The 17,677-nt window shown below is 42.5% G+C and overlaps 1 protein-coding gene across 8 annotated transcripts in view; it reads left to right on the forward strand.

The window, feature by feature from the left end:
• The window catches only part of CCDC149 (coiled-coil domain containing 149), a 121,113-nt gene that overhangs the window by 43,170 nt on the left and 60,266 nt on the right, over window positions 1–17,677 (forward strand). For all 8 annotated transcript variants that reach the window (XM_044946033.2, XM_044946034.2, XM_025290238.3 and 5 more), the window contains 2 exons: window positions 4,044–4,205; window positions 5,922–5,960. In XM_044946033.2, coding sequence (XP_044801968.1) covers window positions 4,044–4,205; window positions 5,922–5,960 — 201 coding nt within the window. The remainder of the gene's footprint in view (window positions 1–4,043; window positions 4,206–5,921; window positions 5,961–17,677) is intronic.

Genomic DNA, 17,677 nt, shown 5'->3' on the forward strand with positions numbered 1-17,677 from the left:
ATAATATCAATCCTCCTCATCATTGTGGTAACTCAGGAGAAGCACAGAGCAGGGCAGATTTGATCTCCCCAATCTGGCTACCCTCATCCTTTGCTATGGATCGTGTTCGTCAGGATGGGCTAAGATGTGCTCTGATAACAAACACCCCCTAATCTTTGTATCTTAATGGTACAAAAGTTTATTTCTGGATCACACAGATTACTCTGTGGACCCAAATGATTCTTCAGAGCAGTTGTCTGCTGTGGTTCCATGATCCAAGTTGTGCTGGTGATTCATACCTTGACCCTCGGGATCATCCACCCTGGAACTGACTCGTAGTCCTCCAGTTCCCCTTTACTGTATAAAGCAAGTTACGTGGTTCTGCCTTACTCCAAAGCAATGGGGGGAGAACAGTCCGGCCAGATGCCTGGAAGTAAAGAAGAACGAGAAATACTGGTGAGAGGCACTAACGACGACCACGCAGGTATTTAGCCTTTTCTCACTCTGTCGTAGATGGTTATCACAAACACAGTGGTGATTGCTTTGGCCTGAGCACCCTTTCCAACCAGGTGGCTGCCCTGAAGTTACTGCTGCAGGTGATCTTTAGAAATCATTGAGCTAACTCTGCCCTAGGTGAGGTAGAGGAGGTACTTTCTAGGCACCGGAAGTGAGTCATGCCTCCTGGGTTGGAGCCCCACCCCCAAGTGTTCTCCCCAGCACCCTGCACCCCAGTGATACTGGATGAGATGTTGAAATCATGGGTTCCTCATGTTAGGAGGCACTCTTGGGAACCCTGCTCATTTTCCAAGAGTGGAAACTGAGACCCAGGCAGCATGAGTTTGTTTTGTTTCCTGTTTTCTGGAGCTTTCCCAGGGTCCCCAAATTCATGATTAGCCCATCACTTAACCTATATCTGGACAGAGGCCTCCTGGCTCTGCCTGGTCGTTTTCTACTGTCCACCACTTGCATCAGCCATACTTATCCTCCTTTAGAAGCGGAGATGCCCCATATACAACAACTGGCTTGTCTCGCTTTCTGTTCTATTTCTGGTCCCTTCTAAGGCTGAGGCTGGACCTGTGCATTCCCTGGTTGTTCAGAGCGACTCATGGAGGAGGATCTTCAGCACCTTTTTCTTTCTTTTTTGTCATTTGTTTTTTGTTTCCAATTGGAGGGACAGGAAATGGGACAATTTAGCAGTTGCTACCACAGGGACTAAACTGTCACCATTTTAGAAGAATGAGAAATTCTGTCTCATTCCCCAGTACACCCCACCCCCACCCCCATATACCTCCCAGAGTTTCTATTGATATTTTAATGAGACTGCATGTAGAAGCTCTTTGGCCAGATGGTAAAATATGGTCCCTGCTTGTACTTGTTCAGAACCCCTCTGTGCTATAAAAAGGGGGCTCAGACAACCCTGAATGGCTCTGAGACTGAGGCTTGCCTGGAAATTCTGGGCAGCAGCTGGCCTTTCAGTCCCTCCAGACTATGTTCATTGTTTCTAACTTCACAGTGTGAAGCTGAGGCCTCCAGAGCCTGGGTTTTCAAAGTACAGGTGGAGTAAGAATCACCTGTGCCATGTGCTAATAGCAGACTTCTGAGCCAACCACCAGCGATTGACGATTTGGGCAATGTGTGAGCTGGGGGTGAGCAGTCTGAGCCCAGGCTCAGAAATCTGCATTTTCACAAGTGTCCCAGGGTAACATAGAGCAAGTGCACCAAGGTGGCAGAACTACAGAGGAGGTGTCCCATCTTCAGCCAGAGCAACAACACTGGAGCTATTTTATAAATAAGGCTTAAGCCTAAGGCTTGTTCTGCTGACAGAAACAAATGACATGGAATAACATTTTTGCAATTCACTATTCTAGACCACAGTAAGCAGAAGAAAGAACCATCCAGCAGTGGCTTTCTCAAGACCAAACTTGAAGTGGCTTCATCTTTATACAGAATGAGTTTCTTACGCTTTGATGAAATTTATAATTGTCTTGTTTTCCACACCCTAAACACAGCCAAACAGCAGCAATGCTGCTCCTCAAATCCCTGGTCCCTGGGTCTTAGGCACCTCTGTGCCTGTTTTCTACCAAGTGTCTTAGACAGAGAGGGAATGGATGTCTACTTCTGCTCTTTACAGCTTCCAAGGCCCAGTTTGTGTCATGCTTTGGGAGAGAAGCGGCTTCTCTCTTGGACCCTCACAGACTGCAGTTCAAGGTTAGGGAACTTGAATTCCATTTTGCCAGTAAGTGGTGGCCCTTACCTGGTCGCCTTCAATAGACCAGATGTGACTCTAACCTTGCCTGCTTCAGCTTATAACATCTACACATGATTGTGATTTTCTTCCCCAAAGTGGGAAGAATCAGAGTATATGTGGGCCCTTAGATTTGGATCTGAAGGGACAAAGGCTGTCTTTGTGCCATCAGGACTAACACCACTGCCAGCCGAGGCTGCTGATCACAGGCAAAGAACTGAAGGCACAAGGGTAGATCTGTTGAACGGTGTAAATGGTATTTTTTCCTGTGAAATCTCAATACCTCCCTGAGGACACTGCTGTTCAGGTTTTTGAGCTACTCTTCTCTGATATTTACACGTCGGGGATTTTACTCTTGAGAAATCACTGTGGCAACAGAACCATTTGCCTCCACGAAGACGATGTCAAAGTCTTAAAATCTGGGACATTTTAAGGCAGGATTCCAACCTCATTACTGCCTGGAATAAGATTCATCCAAGGTGGAAGTGTCCTCTCTTAGAACTCAAATCATCTCAGAATGGCTTTTCTTTCCCCTTTGTTTTTGAAGCTAAGCAATTACTTTTTTTTTTTTAAGGAAAAAAAATGTGCTAATGCACAAAACTCTCTTTTACCCCTTTCATTTATTTGAAATTGAACTTAACAAAGTCAGTTCCAAGCAAGCACTATATATGAGTAATGCTTTTTGTCCATAAAAGAGCATTGACTCGAATGGTATGGGAGTGCTGATCCTCTGTCTGCTTTGTGTGAGCGTCCGTAATGACAAAGTGCTCGTGTCAGAGTGTATAATGAAACTATAAATTGTTTTCATGAATGCTCTGAATTTGGTCTTTTACGGGGCAAATTCAAAAGGTATTTAGTGCCACATCTCACATATGTGAATAACACCAGATGGTACAATAGACCCAGTTAAAAGGACAGAATCCCAGTCGGGCTTCTGGCCCAGGTGGTGGGTGATTGTCAGGTGAGGGTCTGTCATAGTGGAGGGAGTGGGGCGATGGAGGGACGAAGATATCCTGCAACTCTGAGGAAGAGTTCCAGCAAGATGGAACTTGACTTTGAGGGGATAATTTAGTGTGACTAAAATATTTCACTCATAAAATTGGTCTCTGGGTGGTAGGTATCTGCACTTGAATCCTAGAAAAAAGTGCGCACCTCTGCCCGATTTTAGTGAACAAAAACTCTCAAGTGAGAAAATGTCTGCTGGGTTGCATGGGCAGGTGCAATGTATTGTAGTAATGTATAGTTTGATCAAATTATTTTTATTACATTTTTTGTATTTTTTAAAATTATAGAAACCATATAGGTGTATTCTAGAACATTTGACAAACATAAAAAAGTATAAAGATTAAAGAAAACATGCAAATAATTTTGCTACCAAGAGATAATTATTAGTAGTATACAGAATTTTTACTAAATTTGTGTTACGTTATTTTGTAAAATTTTAATAGAATTTTACACAGTCTTATCAGGATATATAAATGCCTTTTGAAACAAAATTTGGCATCCTGTTATCTATTTAACTATGGAATTGTTTAAAAGGATTGTGCTTTCTAACTTACCAATTATTTTCCCTGTCTCAGTTGGCCAAACTTCATGAACGTCCACGGTTCTGGTTCTGTCACAAGGGCACTGTGTCAGGTACTTTAGCAGCTTTTGGGCTCACGTGTCATTGAATGACAAATGTCTCTGGGTATATGATCTCTGAAGACAAAAAGCAACAAAGCAAAATCAACCCTGCGGAGTGTGTCAACTCCAACGCAGGTGAAAGGAGGGCGGCTTGATGACAGTTCTGAGACACGTGGGTGTGTTTATTCTGCAGTACCTGGTGTGTAAAAGGAAGCTGGAGAGTAAGAAGGAAGCCCTGCTGATCCTTTCCAAGGAGCTGGACACATGCCAGCAGGAAAGGGACCAGTACAAACTCATGGCCAACCAGCTTCGAGAGCGTCACCAGTCCCTGAAGAAGAAGTACCGCGAACTCATCGTGCGTATTACTTTATGATGATGTCCCTGTTCCCTTACGGAGATAGAAAGAGGGGCTTTAAACATGCGATCTCTTCTAAAGAGGCCTGAATCCAGACAGTTACCAACTGGAAAGACATAAAAGTCTTTCACGTTATCAGGACATGAAAGACATCAACCCTACTTCCTCCACACCCAGTACCATTTGATACTGGTTGATAAGTATATGCTTCTGGATACTTGCTCTGGCACCCGTGAATGTACACACATATCTGAATGTGTCTGCGTGTGCCTTATTTACTTATTAATGAATTGTATGAAGGGTTTATTTTTCTGGAGGATTCATGTTATAAATCGATTCTAATACAGAACCCACTAACTAGCTGCATGCGGTTATTTAAGTTTCATTTTGAATTAATTAGAATTAAAATTGAACACTCAGACTCGTCATATTTCGTGTGCTCAATCGCTATAGTTGGCTGGGGCTACCGTATGGGATTGTGTTTATATAGAACATTTCCATGCTGGCTGCTATATTGGACAGTTAGCTGTGGGACATGTCCCTCATTGCAGAGAGTCCTATTGGACAGCTTTATATAAATGTGACTCTAAAACTTGCTCTTTTCGCTCAGCACTTTATTTTGGACATCTCTCTAGGCCATATATACAGATTTAACTCATTAAAAAAAATTTGCATAGTAGTATTGCCATAATTTTTAAACCTTTCCCTCTCCTGGGCAATTAGATTTTCTCTAGTTTTCATATGGCACAATTTTTAAGGATGCAAATTAAAATGAATTGGAGGATACCAACTGCATAGTGCTATTTTGCATTCTCACTTCGTTTTTTCTCACTTATGCCATCTCTTTTTTAAGTGCTGACACTATTGCTTACGTTTAACCAGCTTTGCTGGGGTCATTGAATTGTCCTCAACAGAAATACAATAGAAAGATTCCTAAGGTTAAAGTAATGTTGACTTACATGAGGACTGCATCAGATATAGGAATACTGTTTCCTGAGCATTTATCATTTACCTGAGATATTTATGTATTCCCAGATGGCACATGAGGGAGAGAAATTAAATCCTTTTAAGACAAAAATCTGATAGGGCTATAAGTTCTCAGTTAGTTTTCTTGTATTTTGGGCATATCCTGTCCCCAAATTGTTCTGCCTATAAATTCAAGTGTGTGTGTATATGCACGTGCATATGTGTGTCCATTACTATTACCTTGAATCTAATTATTTAAAAAAGGAAAGCAAACCAAATGAAATACTATTTGTTTAGTCTGCTCAAAAGTAATTTTGATAAATCTAAGTAATGAATTTATTTGGCTCACATAGGTTTAGAAAATATATCAGTTCAGTTTAGTCACTCAGTCGTGTCCGACTCTGCGACCCCATGGACTGCAGTACACCAGGCTTCCCAGTCCATCATCAACTCCCAGAGCTTGCTCAAACTCATGTCCATCAAGTCAGTGATGCCATCCAACCATCTTATAGAAAACATATAAATTGGTCCTAATTGAAAGTGGTTCTTTAGAGGTTTTCCCAAAATAACTCTGGTTCAGTTTACAGTTATCAGTTTTTAAAGTATATTTTAGTTTGGTTCAGAACATTGCTGGTTGCAAGGGGCAGGAGTGTGGAGGGTCTGAATTTAGTTCATAGTTCAGTACAGTTCCTTGAAGCTACATATATCTGATTTTTTAAAAAATAAAATGTAACATTGGTTTCTTTGTAGGATGGAGATCCATCACTTCCCCCTGAAAAGAGGAAACAGGTAAGACTTACTCCTGATCTTTGGTAACTCTCAGGATGCTTGTATTGATGTCTTACAACAACTGGAGGATCAGGGAATCCCAAAATGTGTAGAGAAATCTTTTAATTTCTCAGAGGTGTTGTATTACTGGGGGAAGTGTGGTTCAGAAACACTGACTACAAAGAGGAGCTAAGGATTGGGTGAAGGGACACAGTGAAGTCTAACAGGATAGAAGAGGACACCCAAGTTGACCGTGTTCCCTTTCTTGTTGGGGACCCTGTTGAAAAACCACGAGTTGAGGGCACACTGCTAGCGGGCTTTAGCTCACTGTTCCATGGATGAATGCCATTCTGCCACTTGAGACTTTTAAAGACATCTTCCCAGCAAAACTCATAAGCCATTTATGTTCTGTCCTAAATGCTAACCAGCATTGTTTATTGATGAATCCATTTCCCACAGATTGTAGGTGCCCACTTTTATCAATGAACAAATCCTTATCTTGTGTATGTGTGTGTGTGTGTGTTTCTGGACTTTCTGTTTGTTCCATTGAGCTTCCTGTACCATCCTATTTGTACCACATTATTCTGTTTTTGTTTATACTTTCAATACCTGTTTGGGCTATTATCCTTAGCTTTGCTCTTTCTTTTCAGATTTCTTTTTTTTTTTTAATATAACTGACAAATATTTTATCAAGTCCTCCTCTGATCCCCACCCCACCCAAACCCATTCCTGTTTGTATTTTGATTGGAGTTTTCTTAAATGTATAGATTGATGTAGGGACAGTTAACACTTTTATAGCATTATGTCCAGGAATATCATACATCAAATTTTTAAAATCCAGTTGCATGCATACATATATATATTGCTTTTTCAAAGATATCTTGTTAGCTGTTTCCTTAACTTCACAATTTTCTATACTGACACACCCTGACTGGTAGCCTTTCATGGGCTTGAAGGTAGCCTGGATGATGGTGATATTAATGCCATGTGTTCCATGTTATGGGAAACCCTCTGCACCAGAGCAGGGCTTCAAAACTGGTGGATGAAAATAAGGACTCAGGAATTGTTTGCTGTCCTCAGAGCTGTAGTGGCTCAGCCAACATCCTGTTTTTGTTCATTGATCATATACCTGGTGCAGCATATAAACACGTAAGCTTCATGACTGTGTAAACTGTAGACACACACGCACACAACATTTACCCTTAAATAACAATTCGGTCCTACGGTTACCCTTTCAGGCTTTCAGTTCTGGTCACTCCCATATTCCTTTCCTATTTTATTTGATTATTTTGTAATGCTCCAGCTTTGAGCTAATATCAGATTCTTCTATGGAGCTAATTGATGTTTTTTTCCTAAACAAAATGATGTGGAAATTTATCATAAATGTTTTAAAATTGGGATCCTTAGTGTGGGATCACTTATGTTTTTGTTTTTGGTGTCTATGAGCTGTCATCTTTGCTGCGATTTTAGGGTTTGTTAGTATTCATGAAGGAGTTTTACAGTGGAAGTGAATTCACGTTCCGTGACTTTATAATAAAAAATTTACATTGACTGAAGAGAATCTGATGAATTCCAGTAAGTCTGTCAAGCTGCATTCTTACAACTCTGGGGAAACAAACAGGTTCAATGTCCTAAGTTCTGGCTTTGGAGCTTTTAATATGGCATTTAGTTTCTGTCCCTTTAGGATTTAGTGTGGTGGTTTGAGCTTGGGCTCTGCACCCTTCCTGCCTGTGATGGATGACATAGGATGGACTGGGGTACCAGTGACAGACATTCTAAACTGCTCAAACAATAAAGGAGTCGATACCCTTGCATAACCGCAAGTTGAGAGGTAGTGCGGGTCTCAGATGCTGTAGTGTCATGTACTCATTCTCTCTTCTCTACCATATTTATCAAAGAAAAATACAGTAAAGCAAATCTTGGATTTCAGATGGACCATGAACACGTTTTTAGTATAAGAGTGTGGGACTTTCCTGGTGGCTCAGATGGTAAAGAATCTGCCTGAAATGCAGGAGACGTGGGTTCGATCCCTGGGTCAGGAAGACCCCCTGGGGAAGGAAATGGCTACCCACTCCAGTATTCTTACCTGGAGAATTCCATCAACAGAGGAGCCTGATGAGCTACAGGGTGTGGGGTTGCAAAGAGTCAGACACGACTGAGCGACTAACACTTTCAATTTCATGTATCATGCAATAATATTTACTTAACTAAAACAATATTGACTGTTAATCTGAAGTTCACATAGAGCTGGGAATCGTATATTTTATCAGACCATTCTATCACTGTGCCGATTTTAACATCAGTTTCTTCTTGAATTTAGCATCAGCTTTCTCCTGAGGCCAGTTCCCATAAGCAGGAAAGACCGAAAACCCAGCCCTGGAATATAAGTCCTTCCCTCCAGTCTCACTGGGCCAATGTAGGACATGCTGTCCTTCCTGGTCTGTTAATATTCACTGCTAAGTCGCTTCAGTCATGTCCAACTCTGTGCAACCCCATAGACGGCAGCCCATCAGGCTCCACCATCCCTGGGATTCTCCAGGCAAGAACACTGGAGTGGGTTGCCATCTCCTTCTCCATTAATATTCACTGGGAGGATACTATTCATTAATTGGCTTAGATTAATCACCTGGGATGGAAGGGCATTGATACCCTCTAAACTAATCATGTGCCTTGGGAAGTTTCCTTTCCAGGCCTGAGACTTGGTGTTTCCATCTACAAAATGGGAATAAATATGGTGCCCACTGCATGGTGTGGCTGTGAGGAACAAATGAGATAACAAAAGTAGAGTCTTCAGCACAGTGCCTGGCACAGGGTGAGGATCAAAAAATATTTATCATCCTCTCCCCTTCCTGATCATCCCTTTCTTTTCTAATCAACTGTATATTTGTGTGGCTTTGTCAGGACTCTTCTGGTTACACTTGGAAACTTGAAATAGCTTGGGCCAAAGAGGAAGTTACTGGCTCATAGAACCTCAGAAGGGTTGGGTGAGCAGCCACCTTGGGAGGCAGAAATGCAGCCAGGCCTCAAGACCAGCTACCACCAGCACTCAGGGGCCCCCAGGTTTTTCCTCTGCCTTCAGCATTCTCTGGGTCAGCTCTCATTTCTTTTTCTGGACCTGCTTTCTCTATAGAATAGGAAACATGACTGCTGACCACATAAGGGCTACAGATCCCATGTCTTTGATCTCTAGAAGAAGCTGCTCCCTGAGTCCCAGGAGATAGGTCCCCTAGGCCAGGCTCAGTCCAGGAGTCCACTTCAGGGTCAGCTGGGCATAGCCAGGCATACTGTAGATATAAGGCAGTTTCTGCTGTTGTCATGGTGACAGGATGCTGGGTAGACTGTGTCTTAACCATCTGCTCTACGTGCCTTCCTGAGACAGTCTTGGAATGACAAATCGTAATGATGGCAGCCAGTGTTTTTGAGTGCTCATCCTTGCCATATCAGACCCTATGCCTAACATTACACCTTGGAGGATCCCATTTAATTCCCACACCACCATGGGAGGTGGGGTTATTATTGCCATCAGACCAACTAGGAAATTGAGGCCAGTGGCAGTTAAGTAAATTACTGAAGGGAAATAACATAAGGAATTGGTGATGGAGAAAGAGTATAAAGTCCTGCAGTCTACTCAGAGCTCATTCTTAGAGCCACCATGGTTCAGTAAGAGTTTATGGAACACCTTATGTGTATCCTGTGCTGATTAGACACTAGGAACACAGGAGTGAAAAAAGTCAGACCCAAATCCTTGAGCGTGTGAAACCTAAATGGCTCAAGAGCATTGTCATTTGCACCTCTTGTCCTGGCATAATTTTATTTTTACGTAAGATTTTTTTGATGTGGTTGTCCTACTCTTTTTTGTGAGCAGCCTGCCAGGCTCCTCTGTCCATGGGATTACCCAGGCAAGAATACTGGAATGGGACCATTTTGAAAGTCCTCATTGAATTTGTTACAATATTGCTTCTGTTATACACACACACACACACACACACACACACACACACACACACACATATAGAGATAGACCAGGAGGTATGTGGGATCTTAGCTACCCAACCAGGGATGGAACCCACACCCGTTGCTTTGGAAGGCAAACTCTTAACCACTGGACTGCCAGGGAAGTCCCTGTTCTGACATAATTTGTATTAGTGCTCCCTTCTCTCTCTAGAGTGTCTTGATTTGGATGATAAATAATATAGTTACCTTAAGTTACCTAAGCATCAGAGTAGAGATGCTGAGAGCAGACAATAAACAAAATAATTAAAATATATAAGATGTTAAATGGTTTAGTCGGTGCAATGGAGAGAAAAATATAGCCCAAAGCCAGGGAGGGAATTCTGGCTTAGTAATGGAAAAAATGTCTTGATAAACAATGGGGGGAAATAGTTCTAGTATTTGTGGAAAAATTCTTACCTGTTTAAAATATAGGTTTTCAAATTTTGTTTACCTTTAGTTGATTTATAAAAGCATGCTGTTGGTTTTTGGGCGGGCAAGGGTGTTCAGATGCCCTCTTCATTAGCTCAGTGTGGGGAAGAGAATGCACTGTTGAATTTGCAGGTGCTGGTTACAGTGAAACTTTCCATTTAGCCAGAAGCAGACAGCTTTAGCATCTGTGTGCTGGTACTGGATGAGAGAGGCACAATTACCTTCTTCACTTTTTCCTCAGCAGGAACAAGGGGTGGAAGTGTGCGCCCTGACCTAGTGTCTCCTGTCTATCGCGTGTTTATCCCAAAGGCAAAACAGTAGGTGAAGTATTTACCCCTCCAGCTGCAAAGCAAATGTACCTGTGTTAGCAGAAGGCATTGGAATGAGAACTAGCTGCCAGGGTAACAGATGGGACATGGAAGGGGGTCAAGAGATCCCCACATTGGAAAAGGGGAAGAAGCAGCATTGAGGACCTCATTGGCCACAGGCCTCGAAACCGTGGCTTCAGTTTCTTGACTTGAAGGAGGGATTCCTATGGCTTCCTCCCCTCTTCAGCTCAGAAGGAGAGATATCATCACTGTCTTATGGACTAAATGTTTACATCCCCCCCCCCCCAATAAATTCACATGTTGAAACTCCGCTCCTCAGTGTGGTGGTGTTGGGAGGTGGGGCCTCTGAGAGGTAGTTCGGATGAGGTGAGGTCGTGAGGGTAGAGTCCTCATGAGCGGATTCAGCGCCCTTCTGAGAGTTATGAGAGAGCATGCTTTGTCTGCCATGTGAGTACAAAACCAGAAACCTACCACCTGAAAGAGGGCGCTCCCCAGAACCTGACAGTACTGGCACCTTGATCTCCAATTCCCTGCCTCTAAAACTGTGAGACATAAACTTCTGTTGTTTATAAGCCACCCAGTCTGTGGTGCTTTGTTGTAGCAGCTCGAGCTGGCTACAAATGTATTGCGAGTTCTTCTCAAATATAGGCAGAAGCAGTACCGCATCCGCAGCTTTGCAGTGCTTTGCGCTTTTCAGAGGCCGTGTGCGTATGGTGTGCCTGCACACGGGTATCCATGTATGTGTGTCATCTGCCAGCTGGCTTCTGCGGCCTCACGGCAAGTTAGGTCTTTCCTAAAGTTGAAAGGCAATAGATAAAAGCTGAGGTTCTGGCATCCAGCTTGGGGGATTCAAGTATAATACTTTCACTTGCTGACTGGCTGATCTGGGGCAAGCTGTGTAACCTTTCTGAGACTCAGTTTCCTCCTCTCCAAAGTGAACGTAATCATGAGATAGATTCATAAGATTTTCATAAAGAATTACTGTGATAACCTGTATAAAGCCCGTTGCCTGTGCTTGGTGAGTGCTCAGTGTTGTTGTTCAGTTGCTCAGTAGTGTCCAGCTCTTTGTGATCCCATGGGGAGCTCACTGGGTGTTGCCTGAGTCTTTCATTTTTCTTGTGACTTGTCCAAGGTCATACAGCAGGTGAATAGAGCAGGACTAAAAATCCAAATCTGCTAGTGTGTTGTTCAGTGTTCTAATTTAGGTTTTTGTTCCTTATTTGACTCTGAGGCTGTTTGAATTGGAAAGAGCATGTGCTCAATCACTCATTCATGTCTGACTCTTTGCGACCCCATGGACTGTAGACCGCCAGGCTCCTCTATCCATGGGGATTCTCCAGGCAAGAATACTGGAGTGGGTTGCTATGCCTTCCTCCAGGGCATCTTCCCAACCTAGGGATTGAACCCAGGTCTCCTGCATTGCAGGCAGATTCTTTACCATCTGAGCCACCAGAGAAGTCCAGGAAAAAGCATAGTCAACATTTAATCCAACCCGTTTTGGAAGTTCAAAGATGAAGTGCTTTATGTGAAGCCCTCTGCATAAGCAGTGGTTGAGAACCAGAAACTGAGCTAGAAATCTGTATCTGTTAGGCCAGTGCTCTTTCTTGTGGCAACCAGTGTCCGGTCATAATATCTACCTGTTTTTTGTCTCCTCCTCTCAGGATAGACAAGAACATTCACGTTTGTAGTTCTAGAAATATGGTTGTCAGTCGAGGCTCTCTTTTAGAATTTAGAATCCTTTTTAGAACAACTCAATTTCCAATGGCAAATCATCTGTTAAAGAAGCAGTGAAGAAATCGTGACAACAGTGATTTCACTAATAGCTTCTCAGGGGATATTGAAATGAAAATTTCTTCTTGATACTCCAGGCAGAACTATACACAGAGCACCTCTCTGCAGTGCAGTGCAAGATCACCAAAAGATCTCAGATGACCCTTGAAATATTTTTCTTTTGCTAAACAAGCAGTTCCTCCAAAGGAGATAAAGGGGAATTTAAATGATCTGGGGTTAATCTTCTTACAGGTTGGGATTCTTTGGGGTCATGGCAACACAGTTTTCCCCTAGCAGACTCCTCCTTGAATAAACAATCAAACACATCTTTGTCTTTGCCTGTTTTGATTTCAAGCAGAGGTACCAGGGGAGGTATTCCTCTTAGTTCCGGGAGGGGGCCTTTGCTTTCTTCCCTTAAAAAGTGATGGCTTATTTGGATGATGACATGCGCCAGAATGACAACCCTGGAGAAATCAGAGCACAGAATGACCCTTTGTAGAATGGGAGGGAACCTTTTGCTTCAGCAGAAAATCTTCTTGGTCAATCTTATTTTAGTCCCGTGACCACAAATCAGAGCAACTTTGTATATGCATTCCAGTTTGATGCTCAGAACCTAAAACTTCCTTCAAAAGTCTTGAGTGCTTTGAGATGTTTCTTTTTATAACACTTTGAACAGTACAGCTTCACTGTTACACCAGGGAAACTGGGAAGAAATCCAGGGTTCAGCCTGTGGGAAACCCCCACCCACCCACACTTCCTTCTGAGTGCTACCGCCTCCTGCTCAGAAGCCCTTCGAGTCCTTGCAACAGCTTTTGTCAGAAAGGTGAGGGCTTCCCCCAATTTATAGATGGAGGGATTTAAGCTCATTGAGTCTAAAGAACTTGGGAGCTATTACAGGAGCCACTAAAGTGGCAGATGCAGAACCATAATGGCCAAGATTAAGCAAACATTTATTTACATAGCAACCTCCTCAGCCCATAGAAGAGCATTTGCCTGTGGGCCTGGAAATGCCTGCCTTCTCCAGTGTGTGTTTGGAGATTGTGAGGTGAGAGTAGTTGGGCCGAGGGCTCCTTACGCAGCTGAAAACTGTGTGACTGTGTGGAATGAACTCTCTTTCGGGTGGTTGTTTTTTGTAAATAAGAAAGCTGTTGCTGTAGCAGAGGTTTGGCAGTTGCTGTGAACAGGGCGCCATTGCTCAGCAAAGCAAGTTTCACTCTGTTAACACAGGAGTCGCTGCAGACCAAAGCAGCGGAGTAGAAATTGCAATTAAATTTGCTATCAATCACACCACTCAAGTATACTCCACATTTTCTCAAACTTTTTTTTTTTTTTACATATTCTTACTTAATTGAGTACTTTGCACTACTGGAGGTGTGAGTTTAAAGGGTTCAGGTGATAAACACCATGTAGTTGAGGAGCATTTTCTAAATCTGGTCTCTTTCTCACAGTTTAAAAAAAAAAAAGTAGTCTTGAGGAAGTGCCTAGGCCACGTTTTTACCTGCCTCTCTCTTATTTTTTTTCCCCTCCAATTTTTAAATCCTGGTTTTGATATGTCAGCTAGCTGAGAAGGCAGTTACAGGATTTTCTGGTACACATCACTTTTACGTTATGATGGAGAATTATGAGAGTCATTATGATGACTTTTCCATGGCTAGGTTTCTGAAGTGGTGTATATCTCATAAATTACAAAGTTTTCAGGATAACTCAAGGGATCATAACTGAAATGTTGCTCCTTTCCCCTCCAGGTGGCTGAATTATTTAAGAACTTGGGTGAAAACATGTGGCCTTCCCATTTTGCTGCCCTTCCCAGTGTCTTGTTAGTGCAAGGTTGGAAGGTTAATGTTAAACTTTTCATCACTTTCTTTCATTTTGTTTTTATCTGTTGGAGAGGAAAATCTTTTCCTCTACCTTCTTAGGTTCAGTGCATGGGGGCCTGCAAATTTAACTGACAAAAGCAGATAACAGGAGAAAAAAGCAATTTTATAAATGTTTTATGTGCATGGAAGTTCACAGAGAAGAAAAAAAAGTAAAAGTGTTAGCTGCTTAGTCGTGTCCAGCCCTTTATGACCCCATGGACTGTAGCCCACCAGGCCCCTCTGTCTATGGAATTCTCCAGGTAAGAATACTGATGTGGGTTGCCATGCCCTACTCCAGGGGATCTTCTGACCCCAGAGTTGAACCCAGGTTTCCTGCATTGCAGGTGGATTCTTTATTGTCTGAGCTGCCAGGGAAGTAAAACTCAAAAGAATTATTTAGACTGGGGTGGGAGGAGTTTACATACCATTTTAATAAAAGAAAAGGGCATGTGGGCTTCCAGGGATGATAAATTGTGGGACAGTAACTAGAAAGATATATAGGAAAACCAACAGAAGATAGGGTTATTTTGGTAAGGTTTGTTTGTGCAGACTCATCATGGTGCCGGTTCTCTGTGTCCGGTGATAAGAGATGCTCTTCCCTTTCTGGTACTAGAGAGGATACTGGTACTACAGATCCTCACAAATAGGAATTTATGCCCTGTTTTTAGGCTGAAAAGGGGAAGGGAGAACATTCTTAGTGTTTGTTGATTCTCAATTGCCTTCAGATCAAAATAATTCTCATGGCAGAGGAGTGTATTTTGGGGTGGCATATACTGATCTCATGTCCAACTTTTCATTTCTTACATCAGTGAGAAAATTGGTAAATAATGGATCTTGTCTCCCCACCTAAAAGATTTAGGGCTGCTCCTTGTAACAGATATCCTGAATTCCCCTCCTTGTAAACCAGTCTTGGTTACTTGATCTTAGAAAACAGGGGTCCTTCAAAGAGATTGTCATTGCCAACGTGATATACCATTAAAAAAAAAAAACTCCCACCACTTCTTATAAGTTTAAAAAACATGTTGCATCTATAGTGTAAATTTCTATGTATTTTCTGACATTTATGAAGGAATTCAAACACAGTGGTAGAGGCAAGAGCCAGAGTTTAGGATGCAGCAGGACTTGAAGAAAGCAACGACAACTCCCCTTGTCCATATGACCAGTCTGCCTCATTGAGAATTTCTGCAAAAATAAAGCAGAGAGTTTGGGGCAAGATGCACACAGCTCTCTCAACTCCCAGACCTCTGCATTTATAACAACTGTCAGATTGTGTAGTCTTCATCTCTGTGCAGAGAGAATTTCCACAAGCATCATAGTCCCCACACCAGGGGCTGGCCTTGGCTGGTGCTTTTGTGAACATCCATTGTAACTGGGGGTTGACTGGATCCTTGACAAAGGAAGGTGTGTTGGAATAGACAGCTGCAAAGTCCTTTCAGCCTCGGGTCTCCCAGCCATGTTTTCATCACATCTGTCTTCTCTCTTTTCCGCATCACAATTTTAATATAGAAACTCCAAACTAGAAGAGTGACTTAAATATATAGCTTCTACAATATACTCTAGTATATTCAACATCCCACTATTATCAGAGTGAAAATGTCAACCTTTTAACATCAGCCCTGGCTATATATGAATATTAAAAGAGGCTTCTTTTGAAACCTTTTCATGTTTTGCTATTTATGCTACTCCCTGCCCCAGAGACTTAGAGGAAATAATCTCTTGGTTTTGTTTTCTTCCCTGTGAAATCCTTTCCAGTGTTAGACGGTCTGCCACTTTTCCCCTGACATTTCCTTTACATCGTGCAGCTATTCTAAACTGATGGTCACAGAGTCCTTCTCAATAACACAGAGACAAACGCTCTGCATAGCTGATAAATTATAAGCAGGCACCGCGTGTTAGCTTGATGGATGCTTATAGTGAATGTGTGTGAGTCATGGGTGTTATTTTTGGTCAAAAGAATTGTGTGAACTTTTCTCCTCTATTTTGAGTGCTTTGAAATGTACTACTTTTCTTTCTCTCTCTGTCTCTTTTTTTTTTGTTCTTTAAGGTGTTTGTCAAGGAATTAGGCACTGTAACAGAATAGTCATTTTCTAGTTTTCAAAGTTATCGTTTGGGAGTTGAGGAGGTGGAAAGACTGAATAGAAAAGAATTGTGTATTGACAAGTAAGCCAGCCTATGAAATGGGAAAGAAAATTACAGTCACCTGCTTTAGAAGGGGGATCTCCCCCACCCTTCCCTACCCCAAGGGTCAGTTTGAAAGCTGGGGTAGATTATGGTGAATTCCCTTGGAGGAGATGTGATTCTAATTAACCATTGTTTTGCAGCTACTGTCGAAATGCTTGACTTTATTTTAGTAGATTTCTTTTCAGCCAGGCTGCAGAGTAAATAATGTTTGACAATCACATCACTATGTCTCTGAATCGCTGTTTCCTAAAGCAGCCCCGTCCTCTGCTTCGCATATCACTGGAACCTTTGATATATAAACTGAGTGCCTGCCTTGCTCTAACACCCAATACCAGAAAGTATCTCTGGGCTGAATGCTCTTCAAAGCAGGGCCTAAGGACCAGTGAAAGGCTGCAAGCTGCCATTTCTGGTCCCTGTGACAAAGATAAGTGCAGGAATTGAGAGCAGGTGTTAATATATTTTTTTAATTAGAAGATAATTAATTTACAGTATTGTAATGGTGTCTGCCATACATCAACATGAATCAGCCACAGACATACATGTGTCCCCCCACTCCTGAATCTCCTTCCCACCTCCCTCCCCACCCCATCCCTCCAGGTTATCATAGAGCACTGGCTTTGGGTTCCCTGCATCATACATCAAATTCCAACTGGCTATCTATTTTACATATGGTAAATGTATATATTTCCTTGCTAGCAGTCTGACAGTACGTGTGATTTTATGTCAGGTGAATCTAACAAACACTTGGGGCCTTGAGGTCTTCTTCAATTTGTTTTCCTAGGAGTTGATCTCCATTGTATTTTGCACAAATACTGATATGTGACAGATTGGAGGTCAGGGTCTTTCACCACCATGAGTTCAAGCTGTGCGGGTTAAGCTATTGTGGTTACATCAACGAACCAAGGTCAGGGTCTTCCCACCCACCTAAGGGGCTCAAGCAGTGATTGATTCAGAAAGAGCAGGTCAAGGACGTTGCAGATTTTGTTGTTAACTTTCACTGTTGCTCCCACAAGCGTTTCCTTCTGAACATCTCTTCCACTGTTTTAAGAGAAGCAGGCTCCTGTGAAGGTGAATTTTGCTGTGTCTCCTGCAGATGGGGTGCTGAGATGCTGCGTGCAGGTGCCAGCAGACTCCCTGAGGACACTTTCAACCATGCACCAGCCAGCACTGGGCTGCTCCT

This window comes from Bubalus bubalis, chromosome 7, assembly GCF_019923935.1.
Source record: "Bubalus bubalis isolate 160015118507 breed Murrah chromosome 7, NDDB_SH_1, whole genome shotgun sequence".
NCBI lineage: Eukaryota > Metazoa > Chordata > Mammalia > Artiodactyla > Bovidae > Bubalus > Bubalus bubalis.